Source organism: Photinus pyralis, unplaced genomic scaffold (genome assembly GCF_008802855.1).
Source record: "Photinus pyralis isolate 1611_PpyrPB1 unplaced genomic scaffold, Ppyr1.3 Ppyr1.4_LG6, whole genome shotgun sequence".
Taxonomy (NCBI): Eukaryota; Metazoa; Arthropoda; class Insecta; order Coleoptera; family Lampyridae; genus Photinus; species Photinus pyralis.
The window spans coordinates 23,646,276-23,670,857 of NW_022170663.1; the positions used below are offsets into that span (position 1 = coordinate 23,646,276).

At 36.1% G+C, this 24,582-nt stretch overlaps 3 protein-coding genes across 10 annotated transcripts in view; 2 read left to right on the plus strand and 1 right to left on the minus strand.

Annotated features, from left to right (window-relative positions):
• The window catches only part of LOC116175000 (tyrosine-protein phosphatase Lar), a 113,774-nt gene that overhangs the window by 43,362 nt on the left and 45,830 nt on the right, over positions 1-24,582 (plus strand). The gene's annotated exons all lie outside the window — the stretch shown is intronic.
• LOC116175002 (putative nuclease HARBI1) lies at positions 732-3,185 on the plus strand. 2 transcript variants are annotated; one of them, XM_031493039.1, is made up of 6 exons: positions 732-1,070; positions 1,121-1,541; positions 1,589-1,736; positions 2,339-2,492; positions 2,556-2,822; positions 2,869-3,185. In XM_031493039.1, the coding sequence occupies exons 2-6, from the start codon at positions 1,423-1,425 to the stop codon at positions 3,018-3,020; spliced, it is 840 nt and encodes a 279-aa protein (XP_031348899.1). In that variant the 5' UTR covers positions 732-1,070; positions 1,121-1,422; the 3' UTR covers positions 3,021-3,185. The 2 variants fall into 2 exon arrangements, with proteins under 2 accessions (XP_031348899.1, XP_031348901.1); XM_031493041.1 differs by having other exon boundaries at positions 734-1,070; positions 2,345-2,492.
• LOC116175003 lies at positions 3,065-5,192 on the minus strand. Of its 4 annotated transcripts, none has more exons than XR_004146219.1 (7): positions 4,650-5,192; positions 4,453-4,603; positions 4,202-4,273; positions 4,056-4,139; positions 3,767-3,979; positions 3,240-3,690; positions 3,065-3,194 (listed from the first exon to the last, which is right to left on the minus strand). XR_004146219.1 is itself a non-coding variant. In XM_031493042.1 (5 exons), the coding sequence occupies exons 1-5, from the start codon at positions 4,824-4,826 to the stop codon at positions 3,840-3,842; spliced, it is 639 nt and encodes a 212-aa protein (XP_031348902.1). In that variant the 5' UTR covers positions 4,827-5,192; the 3' UTR covers positions 3,735-3,839. The 4 variants fall into 4 exon arrangements, 1 of the variants encoding a protein (XP_031348902.1); XR_004146218.1 differs by having other exon boundaries at positions 4,187-4,273; XR_004146217.1 differs by lacking the exon at positions 3,767-3,979 and having other exon boundaries at positions 4,187-4,273.

A 24,582-nucleotide genomic window follows, 5' to 3' on the forward strand; every position in this document is an offset into this window, starting at 1 on the left:
TAGAGAAAAAATAACAGAAATTCAGAAATTGTATCTGTCCGTTTACTTTTACTGTCTATAATGTTTAATGTACATTGAAAAACGCATAAAAATCATTTCAAGCCGAAATGCTATTTATCTTCAAACCTCAATTGAAAGCTCAAATTTCAAACTATGAAAGTTGAAGGGTACACAATAGTTATTTATATAAGTCAGGAAAATGATAAATTACTGGCGAGGAAATATTGAAGTGCGGAGTCCCTTTGGGGCCGAGTACTTTAATTTCCGAGTCAGGTAATGACATTTTACTGACGAGTTTTGTATTGAATTTTACCCGAAATTGTATTTTAATACAAAATTTAAATTTTTATATAAAACTTTTGATTAATTTCAATCTGTCAGTGATGACAGGAGTCATTATAGACATTTGGAAATGTCAAAAATGCGGCCGGTAAAGTGAAGGTGCGGCCGGTAAAGTGACAGGTGCGACCAGCAAAGTGACAAGCGGCATGGAAACTAAAATTTCCTGACAGAAAGTAGATGAAATAGTATATTAAAGTACAAGTGTCATTTGACGAAGATTGTCGCACGAGGTAGTTTGCCGCATAAGCCGCGTAGCGGCGAATGCGGCAAAAGCCGAGTGCGACAAGTAGACAAATGACACGTGTTGTTTATACTATTTTTTCTATTTCGACTTTTATTTTAAATAATAAATTATACAAATTATAAATATTCGGCCTTATGCAGTATGCACATTTGACTTAAGTCAAGGTTGAAATTATGACATAAAAACGACATTTGACAGCTATTTCAATATTTGGTATGCAGTATGACACACATTTCAATTTATTGAAAGTAGACGTTTCAATAAATTGAAATCACACCAAGTGACCTTGTAGATTACAAGAATCTATATGCACTAATGCAAAAATTGAAATAATTTTCAAGCCAAGGTTGAAATCAAATCAATTTTTCAAACGTATTGAAAAATCTAGCACGTTATACATACTTGAAATGAGTAAAAAGTGTGGTTAAACATTAAAAATGGACTTAGATTTTTTGGTAGAAATATTAGAAGAGGATAGGAACAGGTAGCAACACTTTCTGTAGAGTGTTCTTACTATTTTTCTGTAATTAATAGGCGAAATGTTAATCTACATCGTAGACATCTAAGAGACACTAGTGACCCTTTATCTCTGCCAGAGGAACATTTTAGGGGCATATTTAGAGTTTCGAGAGAACTAGCACATTGGGTGCTCACACAACTCCTACCTCACATGAGAGATTGTGCACGTAACACATCCATTCCAAAGGGGTTAAGGGTAAACAAATCATTTGTGTTTGTTTATCACAAGGTTTGTTAAATTTTAGTTCTTTACTACTTTGCATTTTTTGAGCCAAGGCTCTTATCAAAAAGGTATTGGTCAAGATTATTTGACGAATATGCATCAAAGTTCTGTGAGCAGATGCATCACAGAAGTAACAGATGTTATGGTAGAAGTATTGGGTTATACCATACAATTTCCAGAAGGAGAAGCTGAAAAAAATCAGGAAAAGCAATTGTATGATTTATATTGATAAATTTCCTTATTTTTACAATTGTTTTTAGGTTTATTGGCATAGGTGGATTTCCTGGTATAATAGGGTGCATTGATGGCACCCAAATAGCCATAGTAGCACCAAAAACAGAACACCCAGAAATGCCAGGGGTTATTTTTTATTGCAGAAAGCAATATTATAGTTTAAATGTGCAGATAGTGAGTAAACATTTTGATTATAATGCTGGTTATTAATTAGTGTTATACTGTTATACTGACCATTGACCAAATTTAAGAGCGGTAATTTGGTCAGTATCAGTAATCCAATGTTCACTTACACATATACAATCCAATTCCTTGTCGGCAACAAATGCTTCCAATTGGTTCAATTTGTTAATAATTGACTGAATATTTATATGAAATATGGATAATTTTTTATGAGATAGAGATGGTGAGGTCAGGTGTTCATTGTTGTTTGGGATCTCCGGAAGAAAAAACGATTTACTCGTGTACCCTGCGGCCAAACTCCTGGGTCCATGATCTTCTCTAAATCCGACAATTGTACGGTCACTTTGAAGGACGAGTAGTCTTTGGCATATTTTGACTGCAGTTTTTCGCAACACACGTCGGGAAACGTTGGCTGAAGATAACGTTGCAGCATGTCAACACTTTATAGTATATATTCTTAATCTTTTATTTTAATATAAAAAAAATTTTGGAAATAATCATTGTTTATAGAGTTATTTAATGCACTAGGTTCTGATAATACAAATATTTAGAATTTTTTTAATATCACATAGGGACCATATGAACTTTTTAAGTTGCAGATTTGTAATGCACAGCTAAAAATAACTAATATCAATGCCAGATTCCCTGGATCCGTACATGATTCGGCGATATGGCAAACATCATTAGTGAGAAGGCATTTGGTAAATAATTATGTTGGAAATAGAAACCAAACGACTTATTTATTGGGTAAGGGGCAGTTTTATTACAATTATTAGTTAAAGAGTTGGCCAGTTAATTCAATATTTATAGGAGATTCAGGTTACCCACTGGAACCATGGCTTCTCACTCCAATAGCAAATCCATTAACCGATGCAGAAAGACAATTCAACCGTCGCCATATTAATATTAGAAATACTGTGGAGAGGACTATTGGTGTATTAAAACAACGCTTTCGATGCTGCCTTAAACACAGGACATTGCATTATTCTCCCGAACGCGCTGCACACATTATTTATTCGGCTGCCATATTGCACAATCTTTGCATTACTCGAAATGAATATCTTGATGACATTAATGGTAAATTTTTGTTTACTTTTGTAATCAGTAAACCATTCTTTCTTAGGTAACGGTAATGGAGAAGAGTTTAATGACTGTCATGATGCAGGCAACATTGATAACAATATTGATGGTGTAGGTGTAGATCATGCCGAAAGAAACTTTTTACGTTATGGCCGTAATATGAGGAACAGAGTGGTGGATAATTACTGCATATAGCTATAATAAACCATTGAATAATAAACATTTATTATGTAGATGTACTTAAAACTAGAGTAAATAGGTTTAAAATCGCATCATGCAGAGCATGCAAACTTTTTTGAATAGCGAGTAAACTATTTTTTAGTTTTGTTGAGCCGCTTTTCAATGTGGTGTATAAATCAGTGGATTTTCCTAAAAACAATCTGATAAAACAGTAAATACACAAATTGTCATTACTCAAATGTCTGTATCTCTTTCCTACAGAAAGTTTAATGGGACACGTCTTTGTCTTCTTTGGTTTTGTAAATCCCAATTCTACAACCTTTGGATGCCCATATATTAAAATTTTTGTTAAAACGGATAACAATTGTAGTTCAAGTTCATCCAGAATTTCTAAGATAGGAACTCCACCTCCTGTGCGCTCTTGTTCCAAATAGTTTCTCCTAGCTTTTGCTTTCACTTTTGATTCCCAAACAGTAAAAACCTATTTTACATCATATAAGTGATTTTAAGCACACACCTCAGGTATATACCCTTTTCCAATTTTCAACAGAGCGTTGCAATTTTTTTTTCCTATTCAGTTCTTCACATAATGCTTTAAAAGCATTTTCTTCATTGTCGTATTTATATTTCTTAAAATTTATATACATTTCGTACTGTTGTGGTGTAGTTTTTGTTTTTTTTATTGCTATAAAAGAAAACTACATCAATTTGTATATATATACATACATATAATCAACAATACACAAAAAACTAACACATACATTTTCAATAAAAAAAGTAAAAAAACAAAACATTTCGGAAGCTACATTGTACAGTTACACAGTAACATTAATTCTACTGTTCTTCATATTCCTCGTCCGTTGTTCCACCCAACACAAAAGCTATATTATTAATTGCATCTGCAACTGACTGAATCGCAAGTGCTATATTCTGCAACCCTCTGTTTGTAGATACAACATGTTCATTGAGCAATACTGCAAACGTGAATGTGTAATTGATGCAACGTTCAATTAACAGAAGAAATAGATACCTAAATCTAGAAATACCTACCTTGAGTTGTTTTACGTTTTTTTTTTGAGGCTGTTTCTACCTCCTCGAATTCTTCCTCAACAACCTCACATGCATTCGGATTCACTAAAATTTACAAGCCTTGTTATATACAAGTATCCACCTATACTTACTCAGCAACTCATTACCGTCAGGTGGATTTATTTCGACCGACTCATCTTGAGGGCCCTCTTCGGGTTCCTGTGTATCTATCGCATCAACTATAACAATAAAGACACCTCTAATAAAGTGAATTGAACAAACTTTCAAAAAAATATAGTAATAATATTAATTGTAAAATAATTGTAATATCAACTAGGATAGCCTTTATCTTTTTTTTAGGGTCAACTTTGATAGAAATTGTCTATTGATGTTAAGATTTCAAATAATTGAAACTCACCAACAGGTGGCATTCCCATTTCCTGAACCCCAGAAATTCCAGAGCAGGATATAAACAATCCGGTGACTTCTGCACATCTATTTTCAGTTGGGTTGAGCTGGTTTGAAGCTCGGATTTTTGATTTGATGTGAGATTTCATCTCAATAAAGGCCTAAAAAATATGTATAATAGCATTTATCTTTAATTATAAACACCACCTTTTTCCATCCATCTGACGATTTCTCAACTCCTAAAGTATTAACTGCAGCACTGATGGCTTCCCATGCTTCCTTTTTTTCACCTGGAGTTCCCTTTCCCCACCTCAAGCATTTGCTTTCAGCAAACATGTCCACAAGCAGTTTATACTGCTCAGGCGTTGCCTTTTTTGGCGGCATCTAAATTAAAAATTAACATCTAGTACTTATCGATACATACATATCAATTAGGCTGAATCCACATCATTCACGATTTCACAGATCTGTTGCGACTGTGACCAATAAAAGAACAAAGTTGTGGTTGTGAACTTTTAAATGATTATATTGATCACAGTTACAACGGACCCGAGAAATTATATCATGTGGATTCAGTTTTAGGATTGTAATTTGTCCATTAATAGCCTCCTATAAACATACATACATCATTGAAATTTAAAGTTTTAAATTCAATGCATGCGTACAAGAAATGCAGCACATACATATCAACACAAGGACACATCCAGTAAAAGCTGTTTAATCATTACTTTTATGATCAAATAGTTATCATACTTACCTTCTTTATTTAATAAAAATCACAAAGAAAATAAATATATTTGCACTGTGCACACCATAGAACAACAAACTTAGAATGGAAACTGTAATGTAATGTTAAAGTCACTAAATATAGAAAGTACCGCAATCCATTGGGCTCGTGTGTTAGAGAGAGAACGCATGATTTTTGCCCAAAAATGGCGGAAGTTACCAGACTTTAATGTTAGGGATTGTTCCCCTGTTTGGAGATATCTGTATATATTTTTATAAAACATGACAGTACTATGAAGTTAGGTTATAAAAAATGACAGCTATTCAGATTTTATTTGTCAATTTTTTCAAGTTGGCAGCAAATTTGCCCAAAAATGGCGGATGATTGCGGTACTTTCTATATCTAGTGACTTTATGTAATGTAAAAATGACGCGCCATCTCGTGTATGTTCTCAGCAGCTTTTTGCGTGAATGGCGCCAAATTTAAATATTAAAATGTAAGCTACGTCCGCATGATACTGAATTTCTCCGGATCTGTAACATAACATTGGATTTGACTAACTGAAACCTAAAAGGTAAATGAATCCAGCCAGTGAAGTCCAATTTTGTTTGTTAGGGGTCCAAATAAATTCAGTTTAATGCGGATGCACCTCACCAGTCAGGGCCTTCAAAGAGTACAGAGCACTTGTTTTATAAGTAACAACTCCAATTAATCCAATTTAATATGATTATACAAGATACAAGATCAACTTCATGAAACTCTACTGTATGATGCTCTCGAGATCGTTCTAAAAACAAAATATGTAGCAATTTATTACAATTCAATTAGTGCTACCTGCTAAATATAATGTGCGAACTGCCATACGCTTTAAATCTCTTCGTGTTCCAGGTTCTAAAGCGCAGCCAGAAAAATGACGTTCACAAACCAAAAACTTTTGTGTAAATTTCTTCCACATTATATTCTAAACCAATTCTTAAAAACTTCGGGCTCCATTTTTGGGAAACGTCTTCACAATTTGTCACACAACATTTACGTTCTCGACTTGTATATGCATAATTCATTGTAATAATGAATAGTAATTATACTTAAAGCACAATAAGCCGTCAATCAAAATTCAACTGTCATAATGGCGCACAAGCACTAAAGTCACTAGATTTAGTAACTTTAACACGCCCGCTAACTATGCGCCATCTATTGAATGTTCTCCAAACAAACTATATCTGCACTCAGTTGTTCCCGTTTACGTTTCCCTTCTAAGTTTTTTGTTCTGGGGTGCACACACAACATTCAAGAAAGATTAAAAGGTTATGTTTAATATTTAAAGACCAGAGATTCTATTCTAACAAATATGAAGTTGGTAAATTTAATACAATGCCATGTTGCCAAATGACACATTGACTTTTATTTCAATCAATCTATGATTTCAATATTTTCAAATCAAGTGCCCATACAGAATACGAAATTTTTTCAACATTGAAATATCCAAAATAATATTCTTGAAATGATTTCAATGTTGACATCAAATCAATGATTTTACTGCATAGGAGTGATTACCTTTAGGCGTTGTTAGGTAATTTTAAACTATCATTCAGTGTATGTTGGTAATAGACTCAGTTCATTTATTTTCACGTTGGCTAACCTGATTCCTGTATTTTCAAACTTCAAACTTTTAATTATTTGGTCATAATTCCATTTTGCGGCAGTTATGATGAATACGGATGACAAACACGTCTCTTGTACCCCATCAGAGACCCAAGAGATTGCCAATGAAGCGACGTTAAATTTACTGCCTGTAAAATCGAAAGTAAAGTAAGAGGAGGAACATTTTTGAAAACTGGCTGGTCGAGAAGGGAGTTCAAAAAGTAAGCAAGAATGTACTGCTGGCATATTTTACTACGCTAAGTAAAAATAAAAAAAGTTCTACACTTTGGAGTATATATTCAAAATTAATCGGAATTAATACAATCGGTCAAGTTCCTCGTACGCTATTTACACTTTACAGGTTATGTTTAGTTTTGATTTGACGGATACCGTTGACGGCAAAAAAGCGAGGGGTACCAATCCAACAAAATAAAAAAAATAATACGTTTCTATTTCTTTCAGCATCATTTCTGTCTAGAAACGCACGCAAACTGGGCCAATCAAGTACGGTTTCGGTATTGTTTCCACATCGAAATAGAAAAATGAAGGTTTCAGGACGATTTTGGGTAATAGTTATTTACATAAAAGTCCGGAAAATGATACATTACTGGCGAGGAAATATTGAAGTGCGAGGCTCCTTTGGGATCGAGTACTTTAATTTCCGAGTCAGGTAATGTCATTTTACTTACGAGTTTTGTATTAAATTTTACCCGAAATCGTATTTTAATATAAAATTTCAATTTTTATATGGAACTTATAATAATGTCAATCTGTCAGTGGCGACAGGAGTCATTATATACATTTGGAAATGTCACAAATGCGGCTGGTAAAGTGTCAGATGCGGCCAGTAAAGTGACAAGCGGCAGGAAACGTAGTCTGCTCTGCCTCTGTCATGGAAACTAAAATTTCGTGACCGAAAGTAGGTATGAAAATGAAGGTTGCAGGACGATTTTGGGTAAAAACATTTTAAGCTGCTATTCGGAAACGTGCCTTCAATATTGAGCTTTAGAATACGTTCACTGCTTCAAAATTCAGCTTGAACACCAAATAAAAAAATGGTGGACTGAAAAGCATATCAAAATTTTGAGGTTGAAGGTTATACCACATAAAATTAAAGCCTCGATTCTGGAACTAACCATCAACCCTAATGTTTGCACAGTATTCATAGCTCTAAGCTTCAACTTGAAAGCCAAAATTGGGGAATTGAAGGGTGCACGGAACAATTACAACTTGCGATTCAAACGAAGCTTCAATTCAGAGGTATGAAAATACATTCGTAAAGTAAATTCAACGTAAAAGCTAACATATTGAGGATGAAAAAGTGCACAAAAAATTTCCTTTTCTGTAAGCCCTTGTTCGTTAATCGATTCCAGAAGGAAATGCCCCCTTGGAGTCTGACAGTTATCTCAGATTTCATCTCCTTAATTGGTCCATATCGAATTACATAAGTGAATTCTATCGCACCATAGATATCTCGAGTCGACCTTTCTTGGAAAGACTTGGGAATGATTAAGAACCCTATCTCAAATTTGACTCAGTGGGGTGGGGTTTAAATTATCATCTAAAATAGTTAGAGACGTCATTATGCCTATGCTTGGTGCAATTTCTTACCGAACATTTAATAATCACAATCAAAAGGTCAGTAAACTGTTTGCGAGGTAAAATTAATATTGGCACAAATGATACCGGCATTCTTATAAAATATGTAAGAGATAACAAAGATGCAGATGTTACTATGTCCGCGTTAGTCCGGCGTTCCTTCGAAGATGGCATTATCTAGTCTGATTGTAATTGGCGGTTGATTTGACGAATCTTGAGGAAGAAGATTATTTTATAGTAAACGTGGTGTTTCTTTAAATACTGGAATCAACGTAGAAACGAGGCTGCTGCCAGCTATTAGTTTTCGCGAAGGTAAAATGAGCGTGTAAATTTGTTTACGCTATTCTCCGGCAGTCAGCCCTAGTTGTTTTGTTGAGCACGCCGTACGTCCATTTAGAAATAAAGTGTATAGGAGAAGTTAAGCAAACTTAATTAAAGATTGAAGTTATTGTCAAGTGAAGTGGTAAAAGTGGTAACATTTTTACAACCGTTTGTCCGTATTCAACAAAAGTTAGTCACCAAAATTTTTTTCGTCTTATTTATCAAGGTCGAGTCATTGGGTTCAGTTTTTTATAGGAGAAGTGAAGTTTTCTGATTCTGTCAGCGAGTGCTTTCTTTAAAAAAACTAAGTAATTTTAATTTTATTTAACGACCGTCTGCGTGCGAAGTATTATGCGCAAACAAGGTTTGTAAGCTTTTCTTTCTTCCAGGGAATTTCGCTTAAATTTTGTCATGTGTATCGGAAATCAATTATTTGTGTGGTTATTCTAATGCTTTGTGTGGCCCATATAGAATTTTCATGCCAAATTTTTCTATTTGTGTTCAAGATTTATTTTAGGTGTTAATCAAAAGTTGCGTAATAAATTCTTTGGAATTCTCGGAAGATGATCGAGACTCTCGATTTGAAAAATTTAAGTCAATATTAGGCTTTTCTTCTCTTTCCGTTTTCGAGTTAGGCGAGGAACAGACGGGCAGACAAACGGACAGACAGACGGACAACACCATCACATAAGGGGAACTTTTTCCTTTCGAAAAATTCCTCTAAAAATGTATGATATTCAATTTCCATAGAGTATGATGGGATAAGTCATACCTCTACTCTGTCCATGTTTGTGCCGAACTTGCCTGCGGCCTGTTCTGCATTAAAATAGGCGTGTTATGATAGTTTCAAATGAATGATTCAAAAGTCGATGGAGGGTAGTTCTTCCGCTTCGTTACAATGCTATTAACGCAAGGTATCGAATGTGAGTAATTAATGACAGCTTATATACAAGGTAGAAACAAATTTTTAGATGTACGTTTTAACTTTTTCCCTCCAATTTTTTACTTCGACACGAAAAACCTGGTGTAGCATACACGTGTTTTCTGGATTTGTGATACAAATAACTATTTCCGTAAGCAGTTTTTTTTGCCAATAAAAGATGGACACTGTATAAACAGCGTCAATGTAATGTTAATACTTAAAACTTGGAAAGACATTTACTATTATAAATTTAAAATATGTAAAGTGCTGCATTTCGCTTGACGTTTTAAAACATTTCCACTTAGTTTATTTTTCGTTAAAAGCATTGAATTAGCGGCAGTAATTAAAAAATATCTATCTTCTATCCAAAATGGAGCAATATTTTGCATTACATGAAGGTGAAGAATGTCGTATCTTACCCGAACCGACTCCATTAGAGTAATTGCCCGACCTCAGCCCCAACAGGTATCTCCTACATTATTAGTATATCCGCCATTTGAAGCCAACGTAGAAATTTTCCTTTTAGCATTTTACGAATAATGAACCGAAAGCGCCTTTATTTGTCTTATAATTTATTACATGATGCGCCAAACTTATCATTCCCCACAAGAACCACGAACGCGCAATTTGACGGCCGTAAAAATTTAAAGAACGCGTCTCTGTGCAAATTTACAAATCGTAATTAAATTTCCTGTCCAAATCCGAGATTACGCGCCGTACAATTTTACATGATCATTTTCATTTTCCTTAAGAGGATTAAATCAAAAGCGAAATTACTGCCAAAGTACACTATAAATTTTTTATTTTCTTTTCATTTGACGAATTGACTATTAAGATTTTATTTCGCATTGAAAGATAAAACTCGGCTTCGAAAAGGTTGGGAAATTTAATTAAGATAATCAAACCTATTGAAAAAGAGATCGGTATTGACTTAATTGAATTCTGAAAATGTTATTCATTTGGGCTTACTAGTACCTTTGCGAAGATTAATTTTAACCAAACAACGCACGCTGGCAATAACAATGTCGCCCCTTTCACAGCTGTTTAAATAAAATAAGAAAAGTGAAAAAAACTTTAATTTTTTTGCGTCATGTAAAATGAGGTCGCTACTTCAAGAAATATAATTATTAAATTTTAAGTCCTCCCACCTTTCACTGGCGTAGTTTACAACATTGCTACAAGAGGTAACACTTTAAAATACTTTAACCCTAAAATACTTGAAAGAAAAATTAATTTGAATAATGACTAAATTAAAAAAGTTTTATTTTTTAAAGTACAAAGGAACTCTTCATTTCAAACGATTCATTATTCTACTTGGAGTTGGGAAACAACTTTTATTCTTCTTCTTTTTCGTGTCGCTTCGTCCCAATTTTGTTTATTTACAAGTTTGTCCTATTTGCAAATCAACTGTGAAATGACCTGATCTCTCGTACAAGTTCGTACAATCTAGATAACAGAGCGAAAGATACAGTACGTACATCGAACACACTGTAAACGAGCCTAGCATATTTTACTAATTATCAAACGGGGGAGAATAATTAATTATTCGGAATTAGTCTGGTAATGCCTACCTTAATATCGGACATTCTTTACGCACTTATGTAATTTAAACGCGTTATTAATCAGTTTTCCTAAAGCAAATGCTTGTAATTAATTACCTCGAATTATTCATTTTGAAATAATGAGGTGTATACATTTGATTTTGTTATTAGAACGGATAGGTGTTGTGTTATTTGCATATTTATGGTCATTGCCCAGGTGAAGCCTGTTGGTAATGTGAGATATGCGTGTTGAGAGAATAACCTCATGGTTGCATCCCCTGAATTTGTGGCTGCAGCATCTGCGACCATAGGTCAATTAGTGGATTTATATCACCCCTGCCATTTTGTATCCCTTAACCACCTTCCGCACATTATTCATTTGCTCGGTCCTTGCCGAATGACCAGCCGCACACAAACTATACCTTTACCGCAATAAATTGTAGTTTGATCCTGTGTCTAATTTTCCCAGGTTTCCCGTTCATTCCTTTCAAATGCCTTAAATGGAATTTATGTGTTAATGTCTGTTATTGAATTTACCTTTATACGCGAGGCGTCAACGTATTTTCCGTATTTGTCGGAAGAACTGAATTGTAAACAGAGCACAAGTGTTTAATATAACTCGGAAATAAGACGTCTCGCGAGAGCTTCAGAAAGACAATCTCGATTCTGCTTTTAAAGCCTTCTATCTGCGTACTCCTCTTTGGAATAAATAACATTCGCGATTTGTTTTTATGAAAAGGACGCGTTTCATATAATTGAGGTTAAGGTATACGGGTAGATAAAAAGACAACCGTCAATTTTAAAAATTTATTAACCTCGCTTTATTGTCAATCTTAAAAAGTTCCGGCTTCTAAAGAAAATTAAAGATTTTACAAGCCCTCTCGTTCTTTTTACCCCGCACACAAATCGCCGGATTTTTTTTATTACAAAATTGAGGTTATGTTGTGGCATTTTATTTTGCCACAAAAGCAGACAGATCTCCTTTATTCAGATTTCGCTGTAAGAATGTGGGGAAATATTATCAATTCGGTAGGCAAACATTTTTGAGATTCAAAATGGTGGTCTTATCTGCATAAATCTATATTAGTACATCTCTGGGCACGATAAGCATGAGAATTACACTGATCGGTTTTTGGGGAGTAAGTATTAGAAATGCAAAACCATTTTATTTTTCTTACGACCACTAGTTTGTATTATCGGGATCAAGTTGTTTAATTATTGCATTTTGAGTTTATTTAAAGGCCTTTTAAGGCATGTGTGTCCAACCACGTGTTAGTGAACCAATTGTTGATTTATCAAGACCCCGTTGAAGGTTTGAAAACTGTGTATCCTTCGGAAATTTGGCGCCCAACGTGGGACCTAAAAAAGGCAAGTCTCTTCATCAAACGTTGTTCAATAGTTTGAGTATGTGCTCACAGTTTACAGTTGTAAATCTCAAATTGAAAGGGATGTTTTCCGTTGGCAAATTTTCAAAATTTCCGATCCGAAACGTTGTGAGTCACATGCAGGCTTAGAAAAGGAGCTTCTGGGACACAAATCTAATACTTACAGCTGGATCCGTAATTTCCTAAATCTAGGAATGGAATTTCGTACAAATCTTTTTCCCAGTGATCCACTTGTTTCCGTTTGTTTCACTCCAGACCTTAATATTCATTATGATAAGGTCCATATTGTGTGATCAAAACTCTCTAAACCTTCCCCATATAGTTTTTATTCGTTGAAGTTTTTAAAAATAAAAGCGACTATAGTTTCGGCGTACTGTAGTCACTTTTATTTTGAAAAACTTCAACGAATAAAAACTATATGGGGAAGGTTTAGAGAGTTTTGATCACACAATATATTTCAACCCCCATTTCGAGGAACGATAGATGCAACCCAAAAAAAAAAAAAAAAATGATAAGGTCCAACATTTCACATTTTCTCAAACATCTTTTTGAATACTCTGGAATTTGTTCATTTTTCTTGCGCTTAAGCAATCTAAATTTTCTCACTGAGCAGAAATGTTTACCTCTTTTTGTGTAGTATAGCTTTGTCAGGCAATCTCTCGCCCATTAGAACCTCTGAAAAGGGACCTCCTTTCTGAAAGCAAACAACAATAGAAAACCCACATTTCTGTCACTTGCTCGGATTTTCGCACAACGGAAGGAAACTTAGAGGTCCGAGGAGATCACGGGAACCGCACTCGCTTTCCGCAATACGTTTCTTGATATCGCTTGTTATCGCCAGACATATTTTCGTTCAGATTCGCTATGAAGCGGTGCATGTTTAATTTTCCCTATATTTACCAAAATATATATTTTGAAGTTTCTTCCTTATTCCCTTTTCAAGAATTTTCTAAATATATGATCCTCTTGCTAATCCGTTACCACCTTCCAAATCGCCTTTGTTAAATCTTGGTGGTAAATGCCTTCGAGATCTTGCTGATCCTACGTATGATAATTGCCTTGTGGATAGCTTAAGTGTGTCATTTTATCCCATAAACGTCCACCCCTTATGTTTGAAATTTACGACATCATCCTGCAAGGATTAGGATGAAATTTGGGATTTACTTTAGGTTGCAAATGGTCTGTAAACCCAAATGTTTCAGCCCCCATTTTTAATTTAGCGCATAAAGCACCCCTTAAATGAACTCGTGTATTCAAGTTGCAAGAATCGTTACATGTTATTTTATGAATTTCTTGTTGATTTTTATCTTTCATTTTTTGTACCTTGAATCCTTGCTGCTCCTTTTCCAAAAAAACTGTGATGTATTGTTTTTGGTTGAACAATTCCAAACAAAATAAACAAATGGTATACCTGAAATAATTAATTATTTATGCTCCATTTTCATTAGAAACATATTTGATATTATCCACTAGGATCAAAATCGTACTTGGTTATCAAAAGTGATAGTGCTTTCTGTGTTTTTTGATTGCAATACCGTTTTTGCCTATAACTTTTGATGTGCAGAAGTGATCATTACATATATCGCTGATTCTTTTAGATTTTGACTTCTACAAGAAACCGCAATGAAAAAAACAGAAAGCACTATAACGTTTACTACACGAGGGCCACCTTAGATTTTACCGTTAACCTGGAGGTTATAACTGGCCCATTTCTGCACAAATCTTCATGTATTTTTGAACCTGCAGTTAGTATCATGTCGTTCTGGGCTTTTTTGAACTGTTAGTAGCTGAGGCGTCCAACGCGACTCGTAATGTTATGGTCAAGCTTGCCTTCTTTAACATCGCACCCAATTCCTCCGCTTCTCCTTTCTGCAGCAGGCTTACGGTATAGGTGTTGTCTATATTGCGTGTTTTTGATTCTTGAGATCTTTCCTCGCATTGCTCATCTTCCTGCCATAGGGGTCCGTCTTAGGTTTGGACTTCTTCAATTTCCCAGAATTCGGACTCGCACTCTTCCCTGATGGACACGGCGACCTATCTTTGTCCTGAACCCGTCCAACTCACGTCTGGCTTCTTTTTTGGCTCGTAGTAATACGAAAGTACATCGAAACAGCTATTTCCTCTCGTGATTCTTCTCAGATCGCTGTCGTGATTTGGTGAACTACGTCCTTTGCAGTTTCGTAGGAGCCTCTAAAATATCGGGCACTTCGCTTTTTACTATAATCTCGTCTTGTGCTTCTTGGAATGGGGAATCTTATTTGCTGTCTACGGAACTTTGGGTGCGTGTCACCCAGGCTGGGTAGGGACGGTATTTCTTGGAAATCTCGGCCTCCAGATATCATGGCGTTTGGGCGTGTATTTGTTCCCATGGCTGCCCCATTGGACATTGAAATCTTTGCCTCTTGGCTTGCTTCCATGTGGGATGTTGCCTTGTTCGGAGCTCAACGTTGGCAGGGCATAGTGTGAGCGCTTCTTGCAAAACTTCTTGGCACAGTGTCTTCCCCTCTACTTGCAGTATTGCAAAGTGAAATTGTGTGTATACAGGGTGGACCCTCTCAGTGTTGTTCCTGCAGAAATCCTTAAGAACCTCTTTCCGTGTTCTTAATACTCTTTCTCCCTTTTTCCTCGACGTCTATTTTACGAATTCTTAATTCCTTCTCCCTTCCCCTCTCATTGCATCGCGTTTCTTTATTGACTGTTGCTTCCATGCCTCGCTTTCTTTTTAGCGCATTTTTCATCTAAGTAGTGGGCGTTATTGTAACCACTTTCTCTGCCCGTCTGTCCATCCGAGGCTACTCCTGCAGTTGTCCATATAGTTAATGTTTTTGTATTCGGCTGATTAGATCTCTGGAACCTGAGCCAAGGAAAATCTTCATGATTAATGTGCGCATGCACAGGCTGCGCAATATCGACTTTCTTATTTATTAATATACCGGCTTTATGGTTCAGTGGTAGAAGCGTTGGACTATAAATCCGGAGGTCGGGTGTTCGAACCTGGGTTGAGGTGAATTTTTCATCTGAGATTGGAATTACCTTTGACCAGTTTCGAGCATTCTGCCGGCTACGCCGAATTGGGTTTTCCTGCAGTTTTCCTAATTCGTAAGGTAAATACCGGAGTAGTATAGAACAACTTATGACCTTCTGCAGAGGCACCTCTAAAAAGCATTATGCCCAGAACAAGAGAGGGATAATAAATAAATAAATATATTTTGTTGAACTTTTAGCAACAGATGCATCTAGTAAGGGCAAACATATCGCATAGAGTAAAAATCAGATGTGCGCATGCGCAGAACATAAAACGCGTTAGATAAGAAACGAATGTTCAAGTAGATAAGAGTCGAAACGCTATAGTGTTGCCGGTTTTAAAAACCGTCATGACGGAGAATGGGGGGGCGGTGTTACTGCTATACCTTCACATGTATAAAAACAGAGTGAACGCTGGGTTCGTGGAGCTCGGCGAGTACTTAAGTAAAAGAGTATGTTCATTTAAAAATTGTTACCACGAAAATGTTAAGATCCAAGGTGCAAAACTTTTCATTGCGCTATATTTGAAGTGGCTAGTAACGTTAAAAAAATATAAATAAATTGTGCTCTTGTGTACACGGGGGCGTTATTAGATCTACATTAAGCGGTAACCGGTAAAAACCTTAAAGACAAATAATTCGTGCTTTTGTTGGCTATTTTAATTTTCAGATTATAAGTGGAGATAAAGAAGCAACTTTCCGCAAGGCAAGGGTCATTACAAGTTTTTTATTATTTAGCTAGCCGTGTATTTAATTATTTCATTACAAAAAATTGTTACAGTAAAATTTTGACCAGTGCCGTAGAGAATAAAATTTATTTTGTACAATAAGGGTTTCTAACTCCTGTAAATGTAACTAAGCCATTACACTCTCAGGCTACTTTGACACCTTTTTGACGTCTTAGGAATTTTCGACGCCCTTCCCTCGTTCTTTACATTTCAATTCTACGTAAAGTTCACGACTCATTTATGCCTTCTTCTTCCGCGCCTTTTTTGTGTATCTTCCTTACATTTACGCTTCATTTTCTCACCATCTCTCAAGTTTCGTCCTTTATTGCAGTACTGCTATATTAGCACGGTACTTCAATTAGGACGCGAAGTTTTCCCCATTGTCAGGAATAGAAACACAAAACAATGGAATAATTTCTCTAAGTGCGTTTGTACATGGAAAATCTTAAATTGTATCGAAACAAAGTAATCCAAAGCCCAAGGTGCAGATTTTTCAGTTACCCCCGAAATTTGATTTTATTCCGCCCTTTACGATGGCATTACGAAATTGACTATCGCGTTTGTTATGCTTTTTTTCAGATGCCCTAATGCGGAACCTTGAGACACCCCACTGCTAAAATTAATCATTTCGTGTTATGAGATATTTTCGTACCAGCAACCGAAGCAGGAGGGATTGGCGTAGGATTTCGTTTTCCGCAAAAATTTGCATGCAAAAGGAAAAATTCCATACTTCTACATTCGGAACTTATATTGAATAGGTAGAGGTGTTCTTTTGGTTTGTTTTTGGCCGACTGCGAAAGTACAATTTTATGCAAAGTTTCCGAATTGACTATTCCGCACGTATATCACGACTATGTCAACTTCCTAATTAAACAACTTAATTATCAAGCATCACGTCTTACTACACGCTCTTGCCGGTAATTTAGAGTCGTTTTATCAACCGTGCTTGTATCTATACATAACAGTTTATGTTTCGTAACAGAGATGTAAGACGTTCTTAGTGAACGCGATACGCCATTTGATTATGTAGATTTTAGGTAATTACACGTTTCGTGTTTACGTAGAGGTAAAAATTCAGCGTTGTTCAGTTTCGGCGTCGTACGTCTCAAAGTAATTCTTCATGCAAGGATAAATCGCGTAGGGTTAAATTATTCACTTTTCCATCAATTTATAATATCCCATTTATGTGTATGTATCATAAACAGTATTAACCGGATGCGGGATTTCAGTGACTGAAAATGGCGAACGGGTGAATTCCTTACCCCTTCACTATATCGTTACAAAGTTTAGTATTCACCCCCACGTCTACGTAATTCAGCTTCAGCAGCCATATAGCGAAGGCACCAAAACGTTTTCCTCTTAAAATTTATCGCGATAATACACTGACACCTGCTATGAATAATAGTAAAAAGTTCTTTATAAATTATAACCGACAAAATTATTCAATTTCGATTAGAAGCGGGGGCATTTAAATAGCAATGATTTATGGTTTGTTACGTTTCGCAAACAACCTAACAAATATTATTCATTGTTTTTTATTCATCAGTTTTCTTTGTTTACACGCGGTGCATTTTACTGTGAACAATATAATTAAAATTAACTTAAGTTTTAATTTACTTAGTTACTTAGCAAATTTTTCTTTATATCCCACTTCGAAAAAAGTTTGTGATTCGTCCCGTGTACCTACATCATGTAGACTTTACACGACTGAATTGCAATTCGTTTTCGGTGGAATTCGCCTAATGATATATATTTGATGCAGCACTCGTGACCAAAGCAAGCGATAGTCTATATAGGGATATTCAAAATCAACTCCAGAATTCCATAAAATAAGGGTGCCGTCAAAGTTATCTGGCTCTCATCCTGACGAGGAAGTTCAAAGTCCAATGGTTGCTCGTCATTCAAAGTCCAAAGATTGGTCTCCGTTCAAAGTCTAAAGGTTGGTCGATATTCGAAGTCCAAAGTTTGCTCGCCGTTCAATGTCCCCACTTTGTGGTGTCATATTTCATTTTTAAGGTAACGAAAGGACATGGAGGGCCGATCCTAACTCAACTTTATGTAAAATCTCATAAGACTATTTTTTTGTCACCTACATATGTAATTTGAAAGTGACTTTAAACAACATTGAAAACCAAATAAGGTCATAACGATTTGTAGGAGGGACGGGAGTGGAGGGTGAGCGTGTGATATCGCTGACCTCAAGTTAAATCTTGGGGAGCGATTATAAAGCCCCACCCCCACTCCCGCATTCAGGCATATCGAATAATTTTAATCATGTCATGGATACCGTATGCTGAACAGTCGTGGACTAAAGCAAGCGATAGTAGGATAGGGATATTCTAATTCCATGTAAAATTCCATAAGGCGACATTTGGGTGCCGTCAAAATTATCTCGCTCTCCTGACGAAGACTTTCAAAACTTGAGAAAGGTCTCATAAGTTAACGATGTGGTGATCTTTGAAATTAAGTCCGTGTCAAGTTCAAAGGTTACTCGCCTTTTAAAATATAAAGGTTGCTCGCCGTTCAAAGTCCAGTTCGCTTGTACTAATCCGAATTTATGTTTGGGATGGTCAAGTGTACCAGATTTATGAGCGTGGCTGTCATCGGGTTTAAATAACTATAGACACAGATTATTATATCAAGTAACAAAATTTTAAATTTGTGTCATTATTTTACTCTGCATGCTAATAAAACTATATTAACTTGTATCCATTTCATGTACCTTCCTAGTGCTACTTTAGTATTTCATTTACAATAAATGCTAATGAAACACTCGATCTTTAACCTTCTGTACTTCGAGCTCGTAAGATCCACCCAATACATGATTTGTTTTCATTTTTTCAAGAGGGTAAGTAACTGGGGTAGTAATGCGAATTTTTAAGATCTTAAACAAGACCAGCTAGGAGTATACCTTTTTTTTAACACAGGTTTAAACTTGCTCTCCTAGTTGTCATCTCTTTATTCATTATTTAAGGGTAGAAGCTACCTAGATTTTAGCAATTCGAGTTCGCGTTCACATTCGAGATCGCGTTTGGGTTCACGTTTACGTTTAGCTTGAATACGCATTTACACGAGATAACCTTGAAACGAATACCCTCGCACAATAAGGGGGTCATTGACATCTGGTAACCTTGAAAGTCAATGCCCTTGAGCATCAATTTGACCTACTTTCCAAGGTGGCACCGTAACGTGGCACGCGACCTTTGAACTTCACCCTGACCTACTATTCAAAGTCCTCTTAACTAAATCGTCCTTTATAACGGGCGATCAAAAATGAGTTGCTGTCTAGTCGCCTTTGGAAGTTCAAGTTAAGTACGATTTCCCATGTAAACAAAAATTCCAAAGGTGACTCGACATCAATTCATTTTTGATCGCATTGTATATTCGAAAACGATTGTTTCGGTAAATATTGTTTCTTGCTAAATTACCTCCGCAATATATGGCTCAAGAAAAGTCACCAGCCTCTAGAATCTTTGAAAATGTTTTCTTGCAGTATATTATTGGCTCTTTGATAATTTTCCCATGCAACATTCCGCCCAAGAAAATTATGGTAGGAATATTCCCTCTAAGCATACTGGTAACTAACTACACTGTGTCCGGTATATTCTCGGATAGATTTCCTCTTGGAAATACTCGCTCTGGAATAATTTCCAGCGCCATATATATGTATGGCTCAATAAAGAAAGGCTACTTTCGAAAAATTGGCCTTTGCAAAACATTGGATCTTTGAGAATAGGAAGAAAGGTTTTTCGTTTTAGAAGCCTTCAACGATCTTTAACATATCGCAAGAGTTTTCAAGAAGTCTCTTAAATACACTTGGAGAATCTTGAAAACTTTGATGGAAGGATTCTTAAATGCTATTATTAAAGTATCTAGAGATAACTAACGCGCATTCCTCAAGAAAGTTCTTATTGGGTTCTACACATTTTCAATAGGTTTAATTAACACCTACATAATCCTGGCCGCGAATAGAAAAATTATCATGATAGCTGGGTCGTAATTTGGGCTCGATTAAACACACAGCTGATCATTTACACACGATACAAATTAATTCGACAAAAATCAATCAATAAAGCTGTAAGAATGAAAGACACTCAGGGGCCTGACCACGAACCTGCGATCGATTGAAACAAATTTCATTTAAAAGAAAATTATAATTACCATAAAGAGTTAACAATCCTTACGTCTTGTCACAACTACGATTTTCTTTAACAAAAACTTGCATATATTTTTTTTAGAATTACCACGTGAATAGGTATTTTCTTATTTATTTAAATGTAAACGAAGTCAAGCGTACATTCAAGAGAGCTGCGTCGAGGTACGAAACTTGGGCTTGGAGCATATTTACATGTGCGTGTAAATTAATTATATTTAGCGGAAAAAGTGCTAAATATTGTTCCACAAGTGCTTTCCCATACACATCAATAATACTTCAACGTGTAGCAATAATTTTCAACGCCAATCCATTTGATGTACGAAGAAAGTAGCCAAAAAAGCTTTCATTGTTCGTTGTCAAAACGTACGAGTCCAGTTTCATATGTATTGGACCAAAGCAAATGTGCAACATTAACATCAATTTCTGAATTACAATTTACTATACTACTAGATTTTCTACCGCGACTTCGTACGCTCGATCCTGACGGATATATGATAACAAAAACTCCGGTTACAGAATGTAAAAATGTAAATACATCGACACGGTACGCGAAATAGCACAGTGCGACATCAACGAAAAAAGAAGTTTAAAAAAACTCTATAATACGATCGGGCCCAATTGTGAATCTTAACCATCCGGGGACACAAACAAAATTTCATAAAAATCCATCCAGTCTTTTGGGAGGAATTCAGTCACAACGTACGTACAGAAAAATTTTGTATACATTGCACTTATTTGATACCATGTAGTTTTGTCAATTTATCAACAATACCTAATACTTTTATCAACTGCAATAATTATAAAATATGCAAAAAGGCGATCAAAATGGTAAAGTAATGTCTATTTCTTTTTGTCCAATTAGAATTACGTATATTTCTGAAACAAACGTCGTTCAAATCGAAGATTGCTATGAAAAGGATGTTAGATTGGGAAGAGCGCTTCGTCGTCATAATCCTGCCAATCTGATAGTTTACTTTCCGTATTTATGTGGAAACTTGGGTCTTTTACCTGCATTTTTACTGATTGGGATATATCAGCTAGTTGAAGGTATGTTTGCGTTTGCGTTTCTCTGAACAATCGCTTATATCGCTTTCGCGTAATACTTTGGGTGTACATTTCTGATTAGGATTTTCACTCACATTGTGTTTTTCAGTTGGGATTCGAAACTTGCATAGAACGTTTCTATCATAAATAAAGCAGACGATGCATTACCTGCATTTGACAGTGTTTATTGATTTAAAGGTATAATTCAGGTAACGTATCGCATTTGATCTTGATAGACGGAAAACGGAAGCGGGCTGCATATATCGGGTACCGGCGAGTAACGTAGCACCAGGTCTCGTGGAGGTGTCGACGGAAGGGGACTACATAATTTCGGCACTAGAGATCTTTGCGGGAACCTCCATAGTGCATTTTTCATGTGCTTACGTTCCCTCTTCGGTGTAGATACAACCGTGTTGATTGTCGTATCGATGTAGTTCATGCCCCACTATAAGAAAGCTCGGCTTCGTCGTAGTAATGCCTCACTATGGAACAGATCGGCCTGTATGGCGTCGTACCTCACTATAGAACAACTCGGCTATATCGGCTGCCTCACTATGAGGAGCTGGGCTTGATCCTACTGCTTACTATGGGATATGCGCGTCGCCTTAAAGCCGTGTTCGACGGTGGGAATGATTGTTTCTCCCAGCGTGGGGGAAAACGCCTTGTTTACGTCCCGCTGCTGTGTTGATTCTATTGCTGATTGTGGTATGATGCGTATCAGCTACCATATGTTTCATTACACTTGATTTGAATGAATCTGCCTTTAATGAAATTTCAAATGCAAAACTGCCAAACGCTTGAACCGTCTTTTTAGGTCCGCTTTAGGGGTTTATTTTATACTTTGCATTCAGTAGGTTAACTACCTGGCATCAAAGCCAAGAAAAAGCTCACTTTGATCCTAACTAACTGAATCATGATTCAAAAATCCTTTTTTGTGTCTCCATTCCGGTGGTTTATGCCCCTGAAGTGAATTTTATACATGACCATGTGCATTCTCACCAATGTTCTTATTTATGCAACAATTTCGGTGGAATTTGTTCCTATTTTGAAAGAAATTCTTAGAAACATTTATCAGCGACGTTGTATTGAGGCAATCGCACATTTTTTTCGGTGGGCCACAATAAATTAAGTAGCTCTGCCAATGTACGGTCATTCATATATCAGGGAGTGAAGTTTTGGTCTTACTTACTCAACCCCCAATCTCCTTTTTGTGAATACCTTATTTGGATGTTCTTTGAGAATACGAAACAGGAAGACCCTCCAATTTTATTTCCCGCCCACAGTGTGAGCATTCATATCCCCAATGAAACTAGGAAAATATCTGGTCTGATATTTGTGGCAGATTGATTTACATTTTGTTCATTGAGCTTCGGTGTTTTCTATTCAGGGTTGTCAAGGAGAAAGGAAAATCTCGAATTTCCTAGATTTACGTGTAATTTAAAAGTGCCAAGGTAGTTGTTCCGCGGTACATTTCTTGTACTGCGCGATTAATTGCAACCATTAATCCGTGTACCAATTTAAAGAAACATTAACTTCCTCTTTCCTAATTTCGGTAAAACGAGATTTCCCCCCAAACAAAGACGCCTTCGCAATTGGTGTTTATGTACAAAGAGCGGCGAGATGATCTCGATGCTTTTTAAGCGCGCTAAGATTAATGTTTTCGTTTATTAAAAATTTCATATAGATCTTAAGCGCAGAATGAAACCGTTCGTTCGTCCATTATACTCGGCTCACCCATATTTTTGTGTTGCAATGAAAACGTCATTAAAAGCGACCGCGCGCGCCGCGGCGGCGCATCCGTCCCATTTTAACAGACGGGTCGTTCTATTCCGATTTGTGCAAGAAAATTAAATTCGCGAGCGAAATAGCGCAAAGCAGTATTTTATAATGACAAACTTCATCCGCAAAAACGAAATAAAACAATAATTATTCATAACTGTTATAATATGTAGTTGGCGCGCAACTTTGCTAATTTGAAATAGTTTAAAGCGCTAGTAACATAAGTGAAAATGGATGTGTAGAGTAAGCACAGTTTATAATAGTTCCCACGGGAATAAGATAGTGAAAATTTAAGGACGGTAGTAGCTCAACAGCTATGGGATGGCCAAAAGCATTAAGATCGCGCGTGGTCGATACAGACTATAACAAAGATTAATTAATTGCAATTTGTCTCGAATTCGCATAATTGCGATGATTTATAGAGTATTTGCCGCCTGAGTTGAGCGTGGACAAGAAACCGGAGGTCGCCTCGCTTTAAATAATAAACGCTCGACAAAGCGCCCCAGATACCTATGCATACACCTTGTTAACACATAATTTATTGTTGCACTTCACAACAACGTCCTTGTTTAGTATTCGTTGCTGTCCGTTATTCGAAACGTTTAGTTAAGAATCTTTTGCGGTTATGCAAAAGCCGCCCTATCGATTTGTCTGTCACACGTGAAGGCACTTTATGTAATGTCAAAGCTCGATATACTATTTTAAAGCGACTTGAGACTTCGGTATTGAGATTTTATTTATTGCTTTCCTGCTATTTTTGGAGACGCCTTGCGTTTGATTTTTATTAAGAATAATACTTCGCCTTCTTTGGTGAAGTTTCTTTAAGCAATTTGATTCCAAGTATTATCTTCTGATATGGTTCTTCGAGCTGGATGACGCAAATGTGTTAGCCAACAGCTTGTATTAGTGTTTGCTAAAGGTAACAATATATTAGATAATCATTCTTTATGCACTTGTTTTATTGTAACGTTTTCGTTAAGTAAAATTCTGTTGAGCATTTTGCTAGGGTAATTTATTTCTCTACGTAACTACCATCGAATCAACGAATACATGTAGGCCAGCGTCTCTCCAAATTTGCGACCACTTTCTGCTCTATCTATAATATTTTTTCTTCGTAGTTCTTTGATCTCCCGCTAGAGGTCATCGAAATGTACATTTCTGTATTTTTCCTTTTCTCGTGATCTTTCTTTGTCTTTCGCGTGCGCATTACTTGTTTCTAGTTCTTTTAGAGAAGATTTTGCTCTTTCCTCTTTCTCTCCAAGTTCCTCTTTCTC

Coding starts and splice junctions, on each gene's coding strand:
- LOC116175003 (XM_031493042.1), bottom strand. CDS start 4,826: ATGCCGCCAAAAAAGGCAACGCCTGAGCAGTATAAACTGCTTGTGGAC. Junction 4,140..4,186: donor TGACGGTAATGAGTTGCTGA/GTAAGTATAGGT, acceptor TGTAAATTTTAG/TGAATCCGAATGCATGTGAG. Junction 3,980..4,055: donor AAAACGTAAAACAACTCAAG/GTAGGTATTTCT, acceptor TCACGTTTGCAG/TATTGCTCAATGAACATGTT.
- LOC116175002 (XM_031493039.1), top strand. CDS start 1,423: ATGCATCAAAGTTCTGTGAGCAGATGCATCACAGAAGTAACAGATGTT. Junction 1,737..2,338: donor ATAGTTTAAATGTGCAGATA/GTGAGTAAACAT, acceptor GAACTTTTTAAG/TTGCAGATTTGTAATGCACA. Junction 2,823..2,868: donor ATATCTTGATGACATTAATG/GTAAATTTTTGT, acceptor ATTCTTTCTTAG/GTAACGGTAATGGAGAAGAG.